General features: G+C 34.9%; 1 protein-coding gene across 1 annotated transcript; it reads left to right on the top strand.

The window, feature by feature from the left end:
- The first annotated feature begins 12 nt into the window (after window positions 1–12).
- Window positions 13–16384, top strand: LOC125073531 (sodium/hydrogen exchanger 10-like). The gene is made up of 22 exons (XM_047684392.1): window positions 13–1284; window positions 1368–1593; window positions 1986–2139; window positions 2782–2956; window positions 3452–3687; window positions 3909–4030; window positions 4433–4559; window positions 5186–5264; window positions 5407–5507; window positions 6608–6741; window positions 9585–9688; window positions 10736–10847; window positions 11338–11513; window positions 12241–12359; window positions 12595–12739; window positions 12919–13022; window positions 13418–13565; window positions 14076–14229; window positions 14476–14567; window positions 15100–15130; window positions 15640–15722; window positions 16314–16384. The coding sequence occupies exons 1-22, from the start codon at window positions 13–15 to the stop codon at window positions 16371–16373; spliced, it is 3954 nt and encodes a 1317-aa protein (XP_047540348.1). The 3' UTR covers window positions 16374–16384.
- Window positions 16385–18123: the final 1739 nt, after the last annotated feature.

Consider the following 18123-nt stretch of genomic DNA (forward strand, 5'->3'; position numbering starts at 1 on the left):
ACATTTCATAAAATGTCTCCTTTACAATACTTTGTTATAGTCATTTATATCCGCATCGTTGAATCGAATAACACGATCAAATCTAAAAATGTTACCAATGAAGCAATTCGTTTCGACGACCCACACCGACCAACGTTGGCGTATCCAACGTCTCTGGCGTTTCTGTTTGTATTTACAACCATTCTTATTGGCGTATTAATAAGGACGATAATGCTGTGGACGAACATGTGTATTCCGTATCGAGTTGTAATGTTCTCTGTGGGAGGAATTGCAGGATTTTGCGCCAATGTTTACCCATCGTTTAAACCAATAGTCCAAATATGTTACATCGACGTAGACTTGATGCTGTTAATATTTCTACCTATAATAGTCTTCTATACGTCTTATAGTGTCGACTCGCATTCGTTTTGGAAGTGTTTTCCTCAAATATTGCTCGTTGGCGTACCGGGTGCTTTGATGACGGCTTTAATGGCGGCCTTCATGGCTTATAACCTGATCGAATCGTCCTGGAATTTCCCTACCGCATTTTTATTTGGAGTGATTTGCTCACCAATATATCCAATGGAAGTTGTTAAACAATTGAAAGAAATGTCCAAAGGGAAATATATCGGGGTACTTTTGTTGGGGGAAGGTTTGATAGGAGATGCTACAGCCATGATTGAATTTACAGCCGTTTTCGGTTACTTAGCATTGGCTTTGACAGAGGCTTCTCAAATATCCTTATTGCTGCTTCGCTTCGCCGGGGGAGGGGTTTTACTAGGTTTAGTAATGGGTAAGATAACTGCTACTTTGTTATCTATAACGTACTATGACTTGCTTTGTGTGGTAACTGTGACGCTGGCAGGGGCCTACCTTACGTTCTACATCGGCGAGAAGTATTTCTACGTCTCTGGTTTATTAGGTACGGTTATAGCTGGAGTGATGGTAAGTAAACGAAAGTCGACAGTTGCTGGTGATGTCGAACACATAGTTTCACATTTCTGGAATATTTTATCTCATCTCGCCAATACGCTGGTATTCACAATGGTCGGTGTGGTCATATTTGAGAAGTTAAGCTATGTGATCAGCGTTCGTCAAGTTTCGTTAATATTCGTCACGTATACAACTGTGTTCTTCTCGAGATTACTGGTTTATTCGATAATGACTCCTATTTTAAGGCATATAGGGTATGGAATATCCTGGCAACATTCGATGGCTTGTGTTTGGGGAGGGCTGAGAGGTCCGTTGTCGCTTTGCTTAGCGTTGATTGTTCTCCAAAATCCTGTTGTAGCTGATGCTGGGGAGGTACGAATGGTTTTGCCTTATTTTGTCTGAAACTTATATTGAATATTCCAAAATTTATTCATAGCATTTTTTAACTTTTTTAGATATTTATAATTCAAACAGCAGGTTTAGTTATATTATCTTTAATCGTGAACGCAACGTCAATGCAAAAGGTGCTGAAAGTATTGGGGCTAGCTGATATATCACTCGCTAAGAAAGCCAACATGACAAACAGTGTAAAGCGCATCATGGCTACAAGGGATCGTTGTATCTCCATGCTGAAAATGGACAAGTTCCTCACTGATGCTAATTGGGATCTCGTGCAAGCAGGTGGAAGATTATTAGTTATATTCAAATGTTAGAAATGACAATCAGTAAAAAATTGTAAATTTATTTATGTCTAAATCATCATTATCAAGTATCTTGTCTTTTACCAAAAAAAAAATCAAGTCAAAGGAGTTTCTATGCCAGAGGACTCCATAGTAATAATCAGAATATACTGTAATTAGTAGTTAAGCTAGTTCAAGAACTCATTAGTGGTACATCAACTAACAGAACTCGGCAGAAGTCCTGCTCTGTGTCTTTTTGAGAATAGACTACGACAGCGTTTGACCGATCACCGTAACAGTTGGTACATATATGTAGTTATTCATGACAATGTCTTGATTATTTTTAATTAATCTAAGGATTCGATCGACTAACAACTAAAAGTGACCTTAAAGGTACAACGATCAAGCATCCGTACCAGATTCAGATGTCACGTGATGAAGACAGCGAAGACGATACTTACATGGGCTACCACTACACCACTTGTCCCGACTGCGAGAGGGAAATACCTAACGAGCCGACGAAGAAGGAGTTTGCGGAAATGATGAGGTACGTTAGTCATTAAATTGGTATTGTAAATTTGTTCAGAAATATTCATTGTGAATCTGTGACTAGACTGTGGCAGACTGTAAATTATAGATTATCGCATTTTTTTTTAATAATTATACTGAGTAATGGGTCGTGCTACGCGTTCGTTAAAGGAACGCTTAGGTAAAGTAGCTCGATAGTATTATTACAAGGTGGTACTTTGTGCGAGCCCGCCGTCTGGGTAGGTACCACCCACATATTCTGCAGGTAAACAGCAAAACTTAGTATTATTGTATGCCAGTTTAAAGGGTGAGTGAACAGGCATAAGGGTCATAACATTTTATTCCCAAGGTTGGTGGCTCATTGGCGATGTAAGGAATGGTTAAATACAGCACCATTGTGTATGGTCGGAAGTGTCCACTTACCATCAGGTGGCACATTTACTCGTTGACGATAGAATACGTGGAAGTAACAGACGATGTAAATTGACGTTTCATTTTAATTAAAACTGAAATCCTACATTTGTATCCCACTTTTGTATTGTTTGTGAATGAAAAGGCTGGGCATTTCCTAATAATTTAATTGTTAAATAACTTTACGCTACGTCACTAAATATTATCACCGCTCATAACAGTAGATTCCAAATAAAATATGATTACTTAGGGAAGCAAACCAACGTGTACTTAAAGCGATGAAAATCTCTTATTGGCGTCAGTATGAGCACGGTAAGATAAGTAAGGATGGTGTGAGAACACTCGTTCAGGCGGTGGAGATAGCCGCTGACGCTGATGATGGAAGGATTAACTTGGAACAGTTGGGCACATTGTGGAAACCTAAGGTAAGGATTATTACATCTAGACTCCTATCCGAATGAAGAGCATAGTTTAGTTATCGAGTTCTCGTTATTAGAGCTTAAAGTGAAGAAAAACATCACGAATTGTACCACATGTCTTCGTCGGATTCTTTGACTTGTCTGATATTCGGGCAGCTTGACGATGATAGATTTATTTCTATTATAGATCTATAGTATATTCGATTCGAAGAAGGAATAAAAATAAACTTCCTTTAGTTTAATGTATACCACGTGTTTTACGAATATATCTTTATTCATAATACAACATTGCTCCACTAAACTACTTAAATCCACTTTTATTTTACTCCCAAAGTTCCCATCATAGTTTAATCGATGTTCAAAACGTCATTTTTTCCAAAATCCATAATGAATAACAGCACAAATGACATCACGTCAAAAGTTTTTGCTTTTGTCCTCTTCTGGTTGGAATATACGATATTTGTGAATGCTTACAACTTAGCTTCTTCTTTTCTCTCGTAGGCCCACGCGGTCTGGCTTCGACATAAGCTGGTGGACATGATGATGCCTGAACAAGCGAGTGCTCAGATCCCGCGTCACCAATGGCGTCAGTGGTGCTACAGGCTGGTCTCAAACATTTGGTTCGATGGCTTCATATATATGATGATACTGTGTAACACGCCGGTCATACTGAGCGAAGTTATGTTGAAGGCGCCGGTCTCTTCCGGTATTGTATATGCAATTAAGGCGCTCAACCTGTGAGTTACTTACTAATAATATAATTATTTTATTAAAATAACTGTTATTGACGTGTCACTCTTATTGGTTGATCTCAAATTTGCCCTTGGAATTATACTCAAAGATCGCATAAGGGAATTTTACTTCAACATTTTTCTAACATATAAATTCAATTAAAAAAATCGCAATTCTAATATTAGTATGGATAGGAAGATTAATTATAATTTTAATGTAATTTTAGATTCTTTTACATAATATATGTAATTGAAATGATTGTTAAAATGCTGGCTTTAACCGTTCGTGGATATTTCAAATCGCATTGGAATAAGTTGGACTTCTTCATAATTCTTATGGCAACGGCGGGTTAGTGTTTATTTAAATCTGTTGAGTCGATGACTGGTCTGAGTTTGTGGTCTTCTGGGGGACTTTTAATCTTACTTATACTAGAGCAAGTTATTGTTGAGGGTTAACAGACTTAAATATGGCTCTCAGTGCCTTTAGAAGAACTTATCTATAAAGAATGAAACGAATAGTTGGTACGTCGGCTTGAGAGTCTAGACTGTGACCATGCTTAACCGATCATTATAAACGTTTGCACATAGTTCTCCGCTAGATGGCGCTTTAGCAAATTATATCGCTAAAGAAATCATCATTACAATAGTATACAGATGTATAGTAGATTGTCAGATAAGTTGTGTGCGTGTATTGAATTATGTGTTTAACTGGTTTCTCAGATATATTTAATAAATATTTATGTGATTTCAGATTTAATTCTGGATATAATAGATGCGGTAACAGCCTGGGATAAGTGGAACAACTCTAACTCCAGCGTACTCACTGCTACGAAATTGTTGAGGATGCTGAGATTTATTAGGCTATGTAAGCTGGCCAGGTAACAATCAAAATAACATATAATAATATAATAATATATCTCATTTAATAAAAAAAACTATATACTACTACTACTATAACTATATATGTACCCAAAAGATGTAGATTTCCCCACGATATTTTCTATCGCCAATTAAGAGATGGAATATAAATAAGTGTATTTGCTCTTTGGATCTTCGATTAAGATTCTTTTATTTTATCCCCATTTACCATAGTGAGTGGTGTTACTAATTAGCTAAGAGCCCAGTGGTGAAAACGTGTGCATCTTAACCGATGATTGCAGTTTCAAACACAGGCAAGAACCACGGAATTTTCAGGTGTTAATTTGAGTTTGTAATTCATCTTGTGTGCGTATGCGAAGGAAAACATGGTTAGGAAAAATGCATGTATCTATGAAATTCTGCCGTATTTTTATCCACCAACTCGAATTGGAGCAGCCTGTTGGAATAACCTTAGGCCTTTCCCCAGCAGTGCGACATTTACAGGCTGTTGCTTTACTACAAGAGGTCCTATCCATAAGGATTTGAACAGCCGTTATTGTTTTAAACATGTAATTATTGTCCAGTGCGTTACATCACCAGTGTTTGTTTAGAAGCGTGTGACATTAAATGTGTTTATTTTTTGTAGAGTATCAATTCCGAAAGTAATGGCGTATATAGATAGAATGATTGATATACAATTGGCGTTCGGATATGACGTTGGGAAGGTAAGAATAAAAATAAATACACCCAATATCATAGGCTAGTTGATGGTGAGTGGTCAGTTGTGTATATGGTACCCATGTGACTTGACTTAATTGTAGAAAACTAGTCAACTAATAAGTGCATATTCCTAATAAAATGCTTCAGGGTTTTGTAACGGGTGAGCAGGAGGTCTGCAACCTCCTCCCACAGTTGGTGGACAACAAGCAAATACAGGAAACCTTGTATAACAGACTAGAAGGGGATAGGTAAATATATATATATCAAGATATATATTTTGAGTCAGTGTATATTTGATGCAAAACAAAATATACTTTATTAATAATTACTTAACGAGCAGTTTTGAATCGACATTTTACAACATATTTTATTGGAGAACCGTCACGAAACTCATTAGTTAGCGCTAATTAAAAAGGAGATTTAGTTTTTTATTATATACGTATGGATGGCTCAATAGACCACCTGATGGTAAGTGGTCACCACCGCCCAGACATGGTGGGTCATAGGCTGTAAGAAATATTAACAATTCCTTACATCGCCAGTGCGACAACCTTGTTAACTGAAAAAGAGATATTATATCCCTTGTGTCTGTAGTAACACTGTCTCACTCCCCCTTCAAACTGGAATACAATGACACTAGGGATTGCAGTTTGGCACAATAATATCTGATGAATGGGTGGTACAAACCCAGGCGGTCGTGCACAAAGCCTTAATATCATTTGACGACCTCTGTCGTCGAGTAGTGTGTACACCAGTTTACATGGGTACGCCTCTCCGAGGTCCCAGGTTAAATTCCCGGCCGAGTCGATGTAGAAAAAGTTAATTAGTTTCCTATGTCGTCTTGGGTCTGGGTGTTTGTGGTACCGTCGTTACTTCTGATTTTCCATAACGCAAGTGCGTTCCAAAAATTGGTTGCTTAACATAACTGTATTTGACTAAATCAAATACAGTTATGTTTATTAAATTAGCCTGAGCCGAGATGGCCCAGTGGTTAGAACGCGTGTATCTTAACCGATGATTTCGGGTTCAAACCCAGGCAGGCACCACTGAATTATCATGTGCTTAATTTGTGTTTATAATTCATCTCGTGCTCGGCGTTGAAGGAAAACATCGTGAGGAAACCTGCATGTGTCTAATTTCAACGAAATTCTGCCACATGTGTATTCCGCCAACCCGTATTGGAGCAGCGTGGTGGAATATGCTCCAAACCTTCTCCTCAAAGGGAGAGGAGGCCTTTAGCCCAGTAGTGGGAAATTTACAGGCTGCTTATGCTTATGCTATATGCTTATTAAATTAACTACTAAGCCTCCACAATGTAATGTATATAGTTTAATATTTCCCTTTGTAGATTGACTGTGACCCGTCAGCTGGGATTGTTGCAAAGAGACCGTCCGTGGACTGCCATTACCGTCAAGACGAGGCAGGCTACCACTTCAACTTTAAACATTATGTTGCTCGATGCGATGCAGCTCAAAGAAGAAGGTTAATATGATATATAACAGATAAATGTCATATTTTTTACAACTTACAATTTTTTTTAATAATTCAGAACAGTTGCCAGTTGTTAGCGGAGTACTAGTATATTATATCATCAGATCAGAACGATAAAATGTAGAGAGTAATCTTCCCATTAAGAGGACTACAAGAGCTAAGTGCCCTTGAGAATCGCACGCACACACTTACAAAATCGACAAAAACGGCAAGCCCGTGTACTAAGGGTTAAGCGAGGTAACGAGATTACGCCCAAATATTCTAATAGATGGCGCCAAACCGAGCGACGTAAGATCAATCATAAATCTCATAAAAAATAGATAGGACAACAGAATTATTTTTATTTCTTTCGATGTTAGTTAACAAATGATTATAAAATAAAACTGATTCAATTAAACTTACAATATTTTTATTTATATTTTGTATACAATAAAATAGACAGTTAGTTTTAACCTTTTTTTTCTATTATTTATATTATTATACCACAATTAGTATATTATACTAAATATTGAAACATACCAATTTTTTACATTTTATGAAAGTTTAATGATCTATTTATATAATAAAATCGTAAGTGTTCGAAATCTGTAGTGTAGTGACCGTGGGGTAACATATAGCGTAGTATTTGTTCGTTTTATTAATATTGGTTCATAAAGAAAAAATATATATTCAATTTAAAAAAAAAAAATCTAAATATTTACTAGAAAAAAATGTTGTCAATTCGATTTGGTTGAATCATTGATGAATGAAAGGTTAATCATAATAGGTTTAATCATAAATCTCATAAAAATAGATAGGATATTAGAATTATTTGTATTGCTTTTGACTGTTATTCGAAAATGATTAAAAAATAAAACTGATTTAATTACTTAAAATATTTTTATTTATATTTAGTACTACAAAAAAAAAACATTTAGTGTTAATTTTTTTTTTAATTTTTTTATTTAATTTCACTTGTATGTATTAATGTTATTACATATGTCCTGGAATCTTGGAATAAATATTACACCCACTTTCAGCTGAAAGTTGGCACACATATTTAATCTCGATGACAATGCACGATTCATGAATTGCTGCTATATTCAATCCAATATGGCGGACGTTACAAAAAAATTTAAATTTATGAAATACGTACAAATGACACTTCTATATATTCTAGTTCTCTGGTTCACAACAATTACATTTTTTTTGTTAAGACTTTACTTTTTTTTATTATTATTAAAATTAGTTCATACATAACTTTAATTCTTATTATAAACAATCGATAAAATTAAACTCTTACGCAATATAAATAGCTTCCGTGTTATTGTTTTCGACTTTCTTTATTCTGTAAAAAATAAATATATGTTAGTAATTACATTTTTATTAATTATAAAATTATGTATTTAAAAAATATGTATCTTAATATGTCATAGTAGTTATAATGAAAAAATAATGCTTCGAATTCATGGGGATCGAATGTAGTCACTTGATCCCCATGAAAGTCAATTGATGTTTTCCTTCCTTTGACCAAATACTCTATCGTAATTATTAAGAATGGCTCGAAAAATCTGATTATATGCGAACTGATTGCACATTTTTCTAATAGATGTTTTCAATATTCATAATTTATAAAAAAAAAAATATGTTTACTAATTAAATACTCTAACCTTTTAATATCGTTGTATGTATGTTCGGCGCTTGATTTATATAAACGTTTTTTAGTTTTCCTCACGCGTTTCACTTTATTTCCCATATTTACACAATTAAAATTTATAACAAATAATATAATAAAAAAACAAATGCCTAATTACTACTACACTATTTTAACTTAATATATTTATTTACAAGAAAGAATCAAATTATTATAAGAAAACATGAAACAATGAATTTACAATTAAAATTACAAAAAAATATCTCGTAACGTAATGAATGATGCGGCGAAAAGATCGACACGTCTGTATAGCATCAGGCCTCGGCCGGCATTGTCTGTACACGGCGTTTACGCACACATGCGTACGCATTTTGCTCGAAAATAAGAATATCGGATTTAAAAAAAATCTATTGATTTTACTAAAAAAGTGACACCCAGGTTAAATAGTATATAGCTTGTAGAATAATCTGACAAAAAACCAGAATTATGGAACGTATATAAGTATAGTTATTATTGATTAAAAGATCCTTTTAGAGGTAACTTTGTGATTTTTTTCTATCGTACCAAATTAATTACATCATGTTTTCAAAATAACAAATACTTAGCATGTATCCTGAAGGTTATCATATATTTTTTTCATTTGGTTTACTGCATTGGATATACTTTTTTGCATTATAAAACTTGCATTTAGCTCATGTAGTCCCCTTAAGTAAATACTCTCTGCTGAGCTAAGACCTCTCCTCCTTAAGAGGAGAAGTCTTTGAACTTATTCAATAACACCATTTCATCATTAATTTTATTTAAAGCACCGATTTGCATTGGAATAAGGACTTTAAATCACCAAAAAATCACTAAAATGAGTCAATTGAATTGATATAAGTTTCTTGCCAGTTCTTCTCGGTATAATCTACTTTCCGAACCGGTGGTAACTTTATATTTAATTCAACAGTGTCTGCTACTCGAATAAAGAATATTTTGATTTTGATTATAATCTCAAATTATTAATAATTATAATGAAAATAATAAACGCGTTTAGATGTAATGAATGAGTATTGTGATTGAATGTATGTATTTATGTACGAAAGGAGATTGCGTTTAAAAGAGGGTAACAGCTGTTGAACGGAAGCTGTAGACTATTTCATTTAAGAAAACAAAATTTTTAAATATTATTTATCATTGTCCTACATTATATATGACCTAGGTTTCCTAGACGAAGTGGAATATCGCCTGCTAGTTAATGCTATAGAGGACAAAGTTCAACTGTGTCGTCACAAGGGTAGCCTAGTGGCGCCCTCTTCCCCGGAAGTGAGTTTGAAGTATTTCACGCAATAATCATGACATTTAGTAGTTAGAGTAATGGTTATTGGTAAATTGTCACTCTCATTGAAATTTGAAGAAAGCTTGGAAATTTTGGAAAGTAATTATAAAGAAATGTTCCTATAAAATTTTGTCACGTCAAACATGTGTACTAATACATTACACTGTATGTGTAATGTGTAATTTTATTGACATAAAATCGAAACATAATAGTTGCGCTTTAGTCCTTTTCGTAACTAGAACAACGTTCCAGATGCGGTTTGGTTGAAGCTGGATCGAAATAGAAGGGAACGTATCACAGTCGTTCTAACTTGGTAGAATAATTTGTATGTGAACGGTACCCTGCCGACTTTAGTGTAATAGGTTAGCAGAGGGACAAATAGACCACCTGATGGTAAGTGGTCACCACCGTCAGACATTGGTGATGTACGAGATATTAATCACTCCTTACATCATACCAAAGCGCCACCACCCTTGGAAGCTAAGATTTTAGGTCCCTTGTGTCTGCAGTCACTCACCCTTCAACAACACTAAGTATTGCTGTTTGATGGTAGAATATCTGATGACCAATGACCCTACCACCAAGTAAAGGACTTACACAATACCCTATGACAGTATTATTTGCTGCAGACCCAATGTAACATAACTCAATACAAAGTTATGGTGATATGTCCCGTAACTCGGGAAGTACGTGTAGCTATAGGTCCAGTACCATTGGGGCAATTACTTTTAAAGCATAGCAACCGTTGCTATTGAATATTTGTTGTCGATTTATATAAAATCAATTAAAAAAAACAGTATTATGGACCTACGCAGTAACATTATACTCCATAATACTGATTTATCGATTTCAACATTTGCCAATCCGCAACAAATATTTGAAAGCAACAGCTGCTATCCTCTAACCGTAATAACCTCACTGAACTCATTCCGGTCGTATGCTGACCGTATTTTGGAGAGTGAGGGAATAGGACGTGCTCTTGTGTGCATGATGCACACCACGTTTCCGTGTCATCATTCTCATATTGATTTTAGACTCAACTCCGCGCCGTGTCCTGGCTCCAAGGTAATGAGAGGGTCGCGGATTTTTTCATAGAAAATTCAGAGATTCACAACTACAATTTTAACGACATACTTGTATCGCGGGGTGAGTTTTCGTTTAATAAGACTTTAAACAGATACTGACACTACATTTTGTTTTTATTCAGTTTTATCAGTAAATTAATATTTAAATTATGATTATAGAATTTATTTAATATTGTTAATCTTTATCTTTTTATATTCTGTGTTTACGGTAACACTCATACTCAAAACCTATAAAAAACCAAACATCAAGTCCACAATTATATCTTATTAAAAAAATAATTTTAAAGATCGATTGAACACTTACCATTGGGTGATATTTTGAATTATTTAAAAATATACATAACAGACAAACTAATCAGATCGAAGATTATTATATATAATCATGTATGAAAAGTACTAAACCAGTATACTCAAACTTTGCCTAAATTATCAGCGCGTTTTAGGGAGACGATTTTAGTCTATACATCATACACAGATAGACAGACTGTCTACTGATGGTTTTGCTTGTACATAAATAAAATGCCAATATGTTTACTGTTTCTCAAAAACAGGAGATCAACCGAGAGGCCTGTACATCCTAGTATCAGGACTCTGTGAAGCGAGCTACCTACCCCCCGAGGGAGATATGGACGAAAGCTTACCAAATTACGAATTCAGAACCGATCTGAAGTTTGCAGAACCTAGTAAAGATTATATTGTATCGGGGAATGCGATTGGAGTCTTAGGGGTTAGTTTCAGAATTTAGGTTTATTTTAGAGACCTATATTTTGCCATGGAGCCGTTTCTAACATACCCTAAGGTATGTTAGAAACGGCCCCATAGGTGTTACTATGCCTTAAGGTCATAAAGTTTGACAAATATGCTAAGGAAGATTTGAGGCGTCTAGCTGCTATCTAGCTCTACGCCCAGTGGGTAAAATGACAACAAAATTTACTTAATTATTAGGCTTAATGCAAGATTCGTCTTCGCAACTACGACAAGATTGTTGAGTTCCTTTTCAAAGCGGGTCTGAGTCTTTGTCTGAGAGTGTATTTGTTCCCTACAAGGGATATAATATCTTAGTTCTGGTAATGAAATAACGTTGCATTGATGATTTAAAGTGAAACAAAGGTTAATATTTTTTATCCTTATGGTAGTTACTACTACCATGAATTGTCAGTACTCCTGCCTATTCACAAATTAAATTGAATTGTATGTACATACATGAAAGCAAGATTATCTGTTCATGGGTTCAAATTTTGTTTATATCGTTCTCAGCTTGAGTCCAGTCTTGTTTGAGTTATCAGTAAAAATTACAAGGGGATTATATTGATAAATATAACTATATATCTTTGTTGAAAATGGTGAATGGTACTTTGTTGTAAATTTTAGTCAGCTGGACAGTATTACTTAAACACTTCTTGTTTAAGTAATTGTGTTTTACTTTAACTTGATATAAGAATGTTTGTAACTAGGTGCTCACGAATCGTCCGTACAGCTACACGGTGCGCTGCGACTCGGCCGTCCAGTCTTATTACATCACGATGCCAATAGTTAAAGAAGCTTTCAACCTCGCACCACATCCTATAATGGGGTAGATATCATCTAAATCTATCCACTTTTTGCGACTTTTCGGGGTTCCCTGCTACTGATTACGTCAAAATAACCCTTAAAATCCAACGGTCGCTTAATTTCTAGGGGAGTTAAACGGGATATCGAGATTTTTCAATTGGCAGTTACTGATTTAATAAAAGTACGGTCAGCACAAAAACTTGCAAATTCTCTAAGACTTATATTTTTTTGTTTTATATTTAAAATATAAATTTCAGTTTGGAAGCAGCAATGTGGCGTGAGATCGGCATCAAATTGTCAGTGATGATATTACCCACAGTGCCAGCGTACCACGGCTGGTCGATAGAAAAGATTAGTATGCGTCTGGAAAACGCTTTCGTGCCGTGCCTTAAAGCTTTTAAGGTACGTTGGGTGAAAGAATTTTATCGACACCTTAGGTCGTTGTCTAATTTCAAATTATTGGGTGGTATAGACTTTTATTGTACTCGTGTGAATCCGGGGCGGGTAGCTAGTCCTATTCGTACTGGCCCTTATCGACTTAACATGATATAAAAAATAAAAATTCAATGAATATTTTTCAGATATTTATAGTAAACGAGCTCATGGAAGACATTATTCTGCTGGATGGCATCTGCCAGGACACGGCCACCAGAGAAGTGTTCCAACCACCTTGCTATATCCCAAGGCAAGATATCAATTTTGCATATCAATTATGTATTTTTTTACCAAAATTAAATGGTAAAATTCTTTATTTAGTGGATTAGTCCTGATAATGTCGGTGTATGACATTTAGACTAAAATGCTTAGTCGGCTCTTATAATACGCACGGCCTTTATGGTTTTCTATGAGAAACAAGAACTCTAGAAGTCAGTCAGTGTGCCCGCTTAGACAAAGTTATTCTGACAATAAATATAAAGGTACAAGGTTGCTTAATTTGTGGTTTATCGTGTTCGTCGGTTGAGAGAAAACATCGGCATGTCTCACCCTTGTAGCTGCGTAGTAGCAAAAGCTTTCAACCTTCTCTATAGAAAGAGCTATTGGGTTATTGCAGGCTGTTCCATGTCTTCGTTGTGTTTCCAGGACAGTACATCGTCTGATATTTCCGAAATCATCGCAAATGGTGGTGAGTGGATCTTGCCCCGAGACGAAGCTGTTGATAGTCCCCGCCAAAGACACAGATGAGCTCGACATAATGGAAGATGAGATAGATGATCTGCAATGTGAACTTGTGAGTAGGCTATCTGGATTTGCGTAAATCTTCTCTGTGTAGCTAAACTCTTAAACGATTGGACCGATTTTGGTGATATTGTTTGTGTGTTTTTGTTTGGGTCCACGGGTGGTTTAGATTAAACCCAATAGGTGGGAACTACTACGGGAAGTAACTAAAGATAATGTATACATATTGAACGGCGCCTCAAACTAAACACTTTATTAAGTTTTCGATACATGTTTCTTTTATTTTTATAATTTTCTCTCACAAAGGTTGCCTAAAAGAGATAGCTATACCTCGTGCGGTACTGATGTTACAGTATGATATTACGTTTGTGTGCAATGAAGTTTATAAACATATAATTATTAGGCTTATGGGGTCGGGGGTGGTATTAACTTCTACTAGTATTTTCCAAATAAAAGACATTCCTTTCAATTACGTCCTCTAAAAACACACCCGTTTGAAAGGTAGGTAAATTAAGGAGAAGGGAAAGGGGTGATAGTGTAATAAAATGTGTCCGCATGTCAGGTGTCGAGCGTGTCGTCGCGCTGCCTGTACCACCGCGCGGCGCGCAAGCTGTCGGTCGAGTCTCGCGGCAAGAGCGCTGTGCGCCTGCGCGCCAAGCGCCGCCGCGCCCCGCGCCGCGTCAACTACCGCGACTCCGTGTGGGGGAACAAGATCTGTGAGCCGGCCTATTATAGAATAGTCACTCATTTATATACACAATGGAACATAACACAGATAATTAAAACACAGGAATCAGAAACGAGCGCGATTGAATAAATTGCGATACATATATGTACTTAACAAAAGACAATGTTTTTTTTCTAACGCTTGAAATTTAATAAGTATCAATTTTGACGTAATTTAGACACAAAAACTCAGTAGAATAATAAAATAAAGATTATGTAATGTTCATCAGCATCAGCATCAGCGACTGTCACGGTACCGTCGATGGCCGGCGCTCAGAGTGAAAAGGAAATAAGCTCTAAATATTATAAACCGAGCTTCGTCGATATGGTAAGTTAACAGAACGATTACGATCGAATTTTTTTTTTTTTTTAAGTTGTTTTATTATTTTAGTTTTGTTCTCTCTGAAAAAAAATGAAATTTAATGATGTTCTAATTTCAAAAGATTATTTTTTTTTTAAATAAAACTAGTTTTTTAACGGATTTAACCGCGTATATTAATTATTTTTAACATCCCGACGTTTCGAACACTTTGCAGTGTTCGTGGTCACGGGCAGACTTCTTCTTCAGAGTCTGATTTTTATTTCAATGTGTAATAATCGCGAAAATCTAAGACAACATTATGTGAACCAGTACGGACTGGAAACATCAAATAAAATTCGCCGGTTAATTTTTTTTTCTTTTAAATTAAACACACTATACATATAAGCATACTTTTTGAATATATTAAAATGTACATCAAAATAAAAGTATGTTAAGTGTGTCTTTATTCTGTCTGCTGATCGCTGCTTTCTATGACTTGATACTTGAGTATTTCATCATTGCCAGTATATAAAAATATTTTTATTCTGTTTTATTACAGCCAGAAAAATTGGAATCTACGAAACCAAAAAGTGAGTAAAAAAGAGATATTAGTACATATAAACATTAAACTAATTAATAAATTTTTGTTTTGAACATCACAAGTAACTGGCAATGATATATATTTTATGAATTTGTATACCTTGCTTTTCTTATTATAAATGATAATATATTTCTAAAAACGGTAGACATTATTTAATGTATAAATCTTTTCAGTACTATTCAATCCATTAAAATATTAAACAACGTTTGTTTTGCTTACTTAATTGTCGCCAGCGAATTCACTTGCGTTTTAGAAATTGCTTGTAACATGTTAGGCATGAAAACCTTTTTTTTTTGTATCAAATCTCATTAAATTAGCTTCAGTGGTTTGGCCGTGAAAGAGCAACAGACGGATAGACAGACAGAGTTCTGAGTTACTTTCCCATTTATAATATTAGTATAGATATTATTGATGTTTAAATTTATTGTATCTTCAGATAAAGTACGCTTTAATGAAACTATTAGAAACTTTATTACTTATGTGTAATATGTGCATCAGGTGAGGTGAAACAGCCCTACTCGTTGGGGTCTCCGCACCCATCGCAATCGTCTTCAATGCCCATACAGTTATCTGAACATGAGGTAACTCTGTTCAATTTGCTTTTAACATGACAATGGTGACACTTCTCTTGTATAAAATCTATGGTCAATTTTAATGGAAGTAGGAAGTAAAAATAAAAAATCTGAATAACCTGTGGTAATCGTTCTACGAATGTCGTCTATGTTGATATCGGAACTTTAGAAATAAAATTAAAGTCGATAGTTAACTCGAGTAGTTAACTCGAGTGTATATTGTATTATTAATAAAGATATATTTATCGATAAGTGTTTGTAGTGCATAATATAGCTGACATATATTTAACCAATCGAACAATCCGGCAATTGGAATAGACTATAAAATAATTTTGACAAAATTTAATCGATTGTAAACTATTTTCTCAAAACGAGCAATAATATTTATATATGTCCATCTCTTTCTAACGTGTAACGCCAGAAAGGATAGTTCGAAGTTGTACAATTTCGTATAAGGTATAATAACTGATTGACACATGTGTGTGCGTGAATCTGATTGTTCTATTTGTAAATAATTGGTTAAATAAAATGTCATACAATATTTAAATAATATCCGGGGATTCATAGTGAACTATTGTTATTTAATATTTTCATTTGCAGATTTACAACACGATGCTGAATAAGAACAAAATAAGAAACTCTGATATGAATAGTAAATAAAAGTAAAAAAATATATATATTTGTTTTATTTATTTATGATATATACGCTGTGACACTCGCGTTAGATATCATTGAGTAACTATTCAGCTTCTTGCCGGTTATTATCGGTAGAAGCTACATACAAACGGTAGTTTTATTTTATTCAATATATTTCGGAAAAATGGCGATTCAAATTTTTTTATATGGCCTTGTTTGGTGGACGAGCATATGGGCCACCTGATGGTAAGTGGTCACCACCGCCCATAGACAAAGGCGCTGTAAGAAATATTAACCATTCCTTACATCACCTATGCGCCACCAACCTTGGGAACTAAGATGTTATGTCCCTTGTGCCTGTGATTACACTGGCTCACTCACCCTTCTACCGGAACCTTTAACCGGAACACAACAATACAGTGTACTGTTATTTGGCGGTAGAATATCTGATGAGTGGGCGGTACCTACCTAGACGGGCTTGCACAAAGCCCTACCACCAAGTGAATTTGCTTGTTAAGTTTTGATTTTATCTGTCATAAAATATTATGGCACCTTACAAACAAAATATTTTTTGGTAATAAGGGCTTGTAATTTCAATACAGATTCTATACGCAGTACATACAACATATTCAATATTTCTTGTTTACTCCAAAGTGATATACCGTTAGACAGTGTTAGGAAATTAGGAATATGTCTAATTAGTTGCTAAAAAGAGTAATTGTCTATGAGATGATGAAATTAATAAAATACTTAAACGTCATTGTATTAAAAGCGTTGTCATTATAATAAAATTATTTCTCAAACAATAAACCATTTTATTCTCATAAGCATTACCCGCTTACCGCTACTTCCCTTTTATTTATTTATTTTTCTTTTAGTTGAGACACAAACTGTACAATGTAACAAATAAATAATTAAGATATGAAACGGCCAGGTTTCCACATTTGCACAGAGTATACAATAGCGTGATAAAAAGGTAATTGAATTAAATTTAAAATCTAGATTGTACCAATTAAAAATACAATAACAAAACATCACATGCGAGTAAATAAGTGATGAGATGTATAATATTTTTATTCTTTTCGTTATAATCGGATAAGGAAAGGGTTTCGCCTGAATTCAGAGCCGTCTCAAGCTATACTGGGGCCCTTGGGCACCCATAAATTTGGGGCCCTTTTGGTAGATATTTACTACCATGTTACAAATATATTTGCTTATAGCCAGGCCTTAAGTATAGTTTCCAATAAACGGTGCGGTAATTTTCGTAAATTCGTAGGAAACTGATTGGTTGTACAATCTTATGGCTATTTTATAGTATATTTATTTCTATCATGAAGAGCACTGTCTTTCTACTTTTAATAGCGACTGTCATCAATAGCCTTTTTTAATAAATATGTTAGTTATTTCTTTCAAATATATCATTTTCGAAATTATACATAGTAGTCAACGTGAGCACAAACGTATGAAGGAAGTTGTTGGGCCCTCTCAGGATGGGGGCCTTGGGCAAGTGCCCCATGTGCCCTATAGTAAAGACGGTAATGCCTGTATTATCTTCGTATGATGATAAGTTTAAGTGTGAACTGAGTTTTGTGTGCGAGTTTTAAGAGATATGTAAAATACAATTTACTGTATAGAATGTATTCCTGACACTTGAGTTTCTGGTATGGTTCAACTAGCATTTACAGATTATTCCTCCAGAGTTCTTTGGCATAGACACTACTCATACAGCCTTCTGGCGTATTCTCTAATATGAGATCATAATCAAAGACAATGA

The sequence above is a fragment of the Vanessa atalanta genome, chromosome 24 (assembly GCF_905147765.1).
Source record: "Vanessa atalanta chromosome 24, ilVanAtal1.2, whole genome shotgun sequence".
NCBI classification, from domain to species: Eukaryota; Metazoa; Arthropoda; class Insecta; order Lepidoptera; family Nymphalidae; genus Vanessa; species Vanessa atalanta.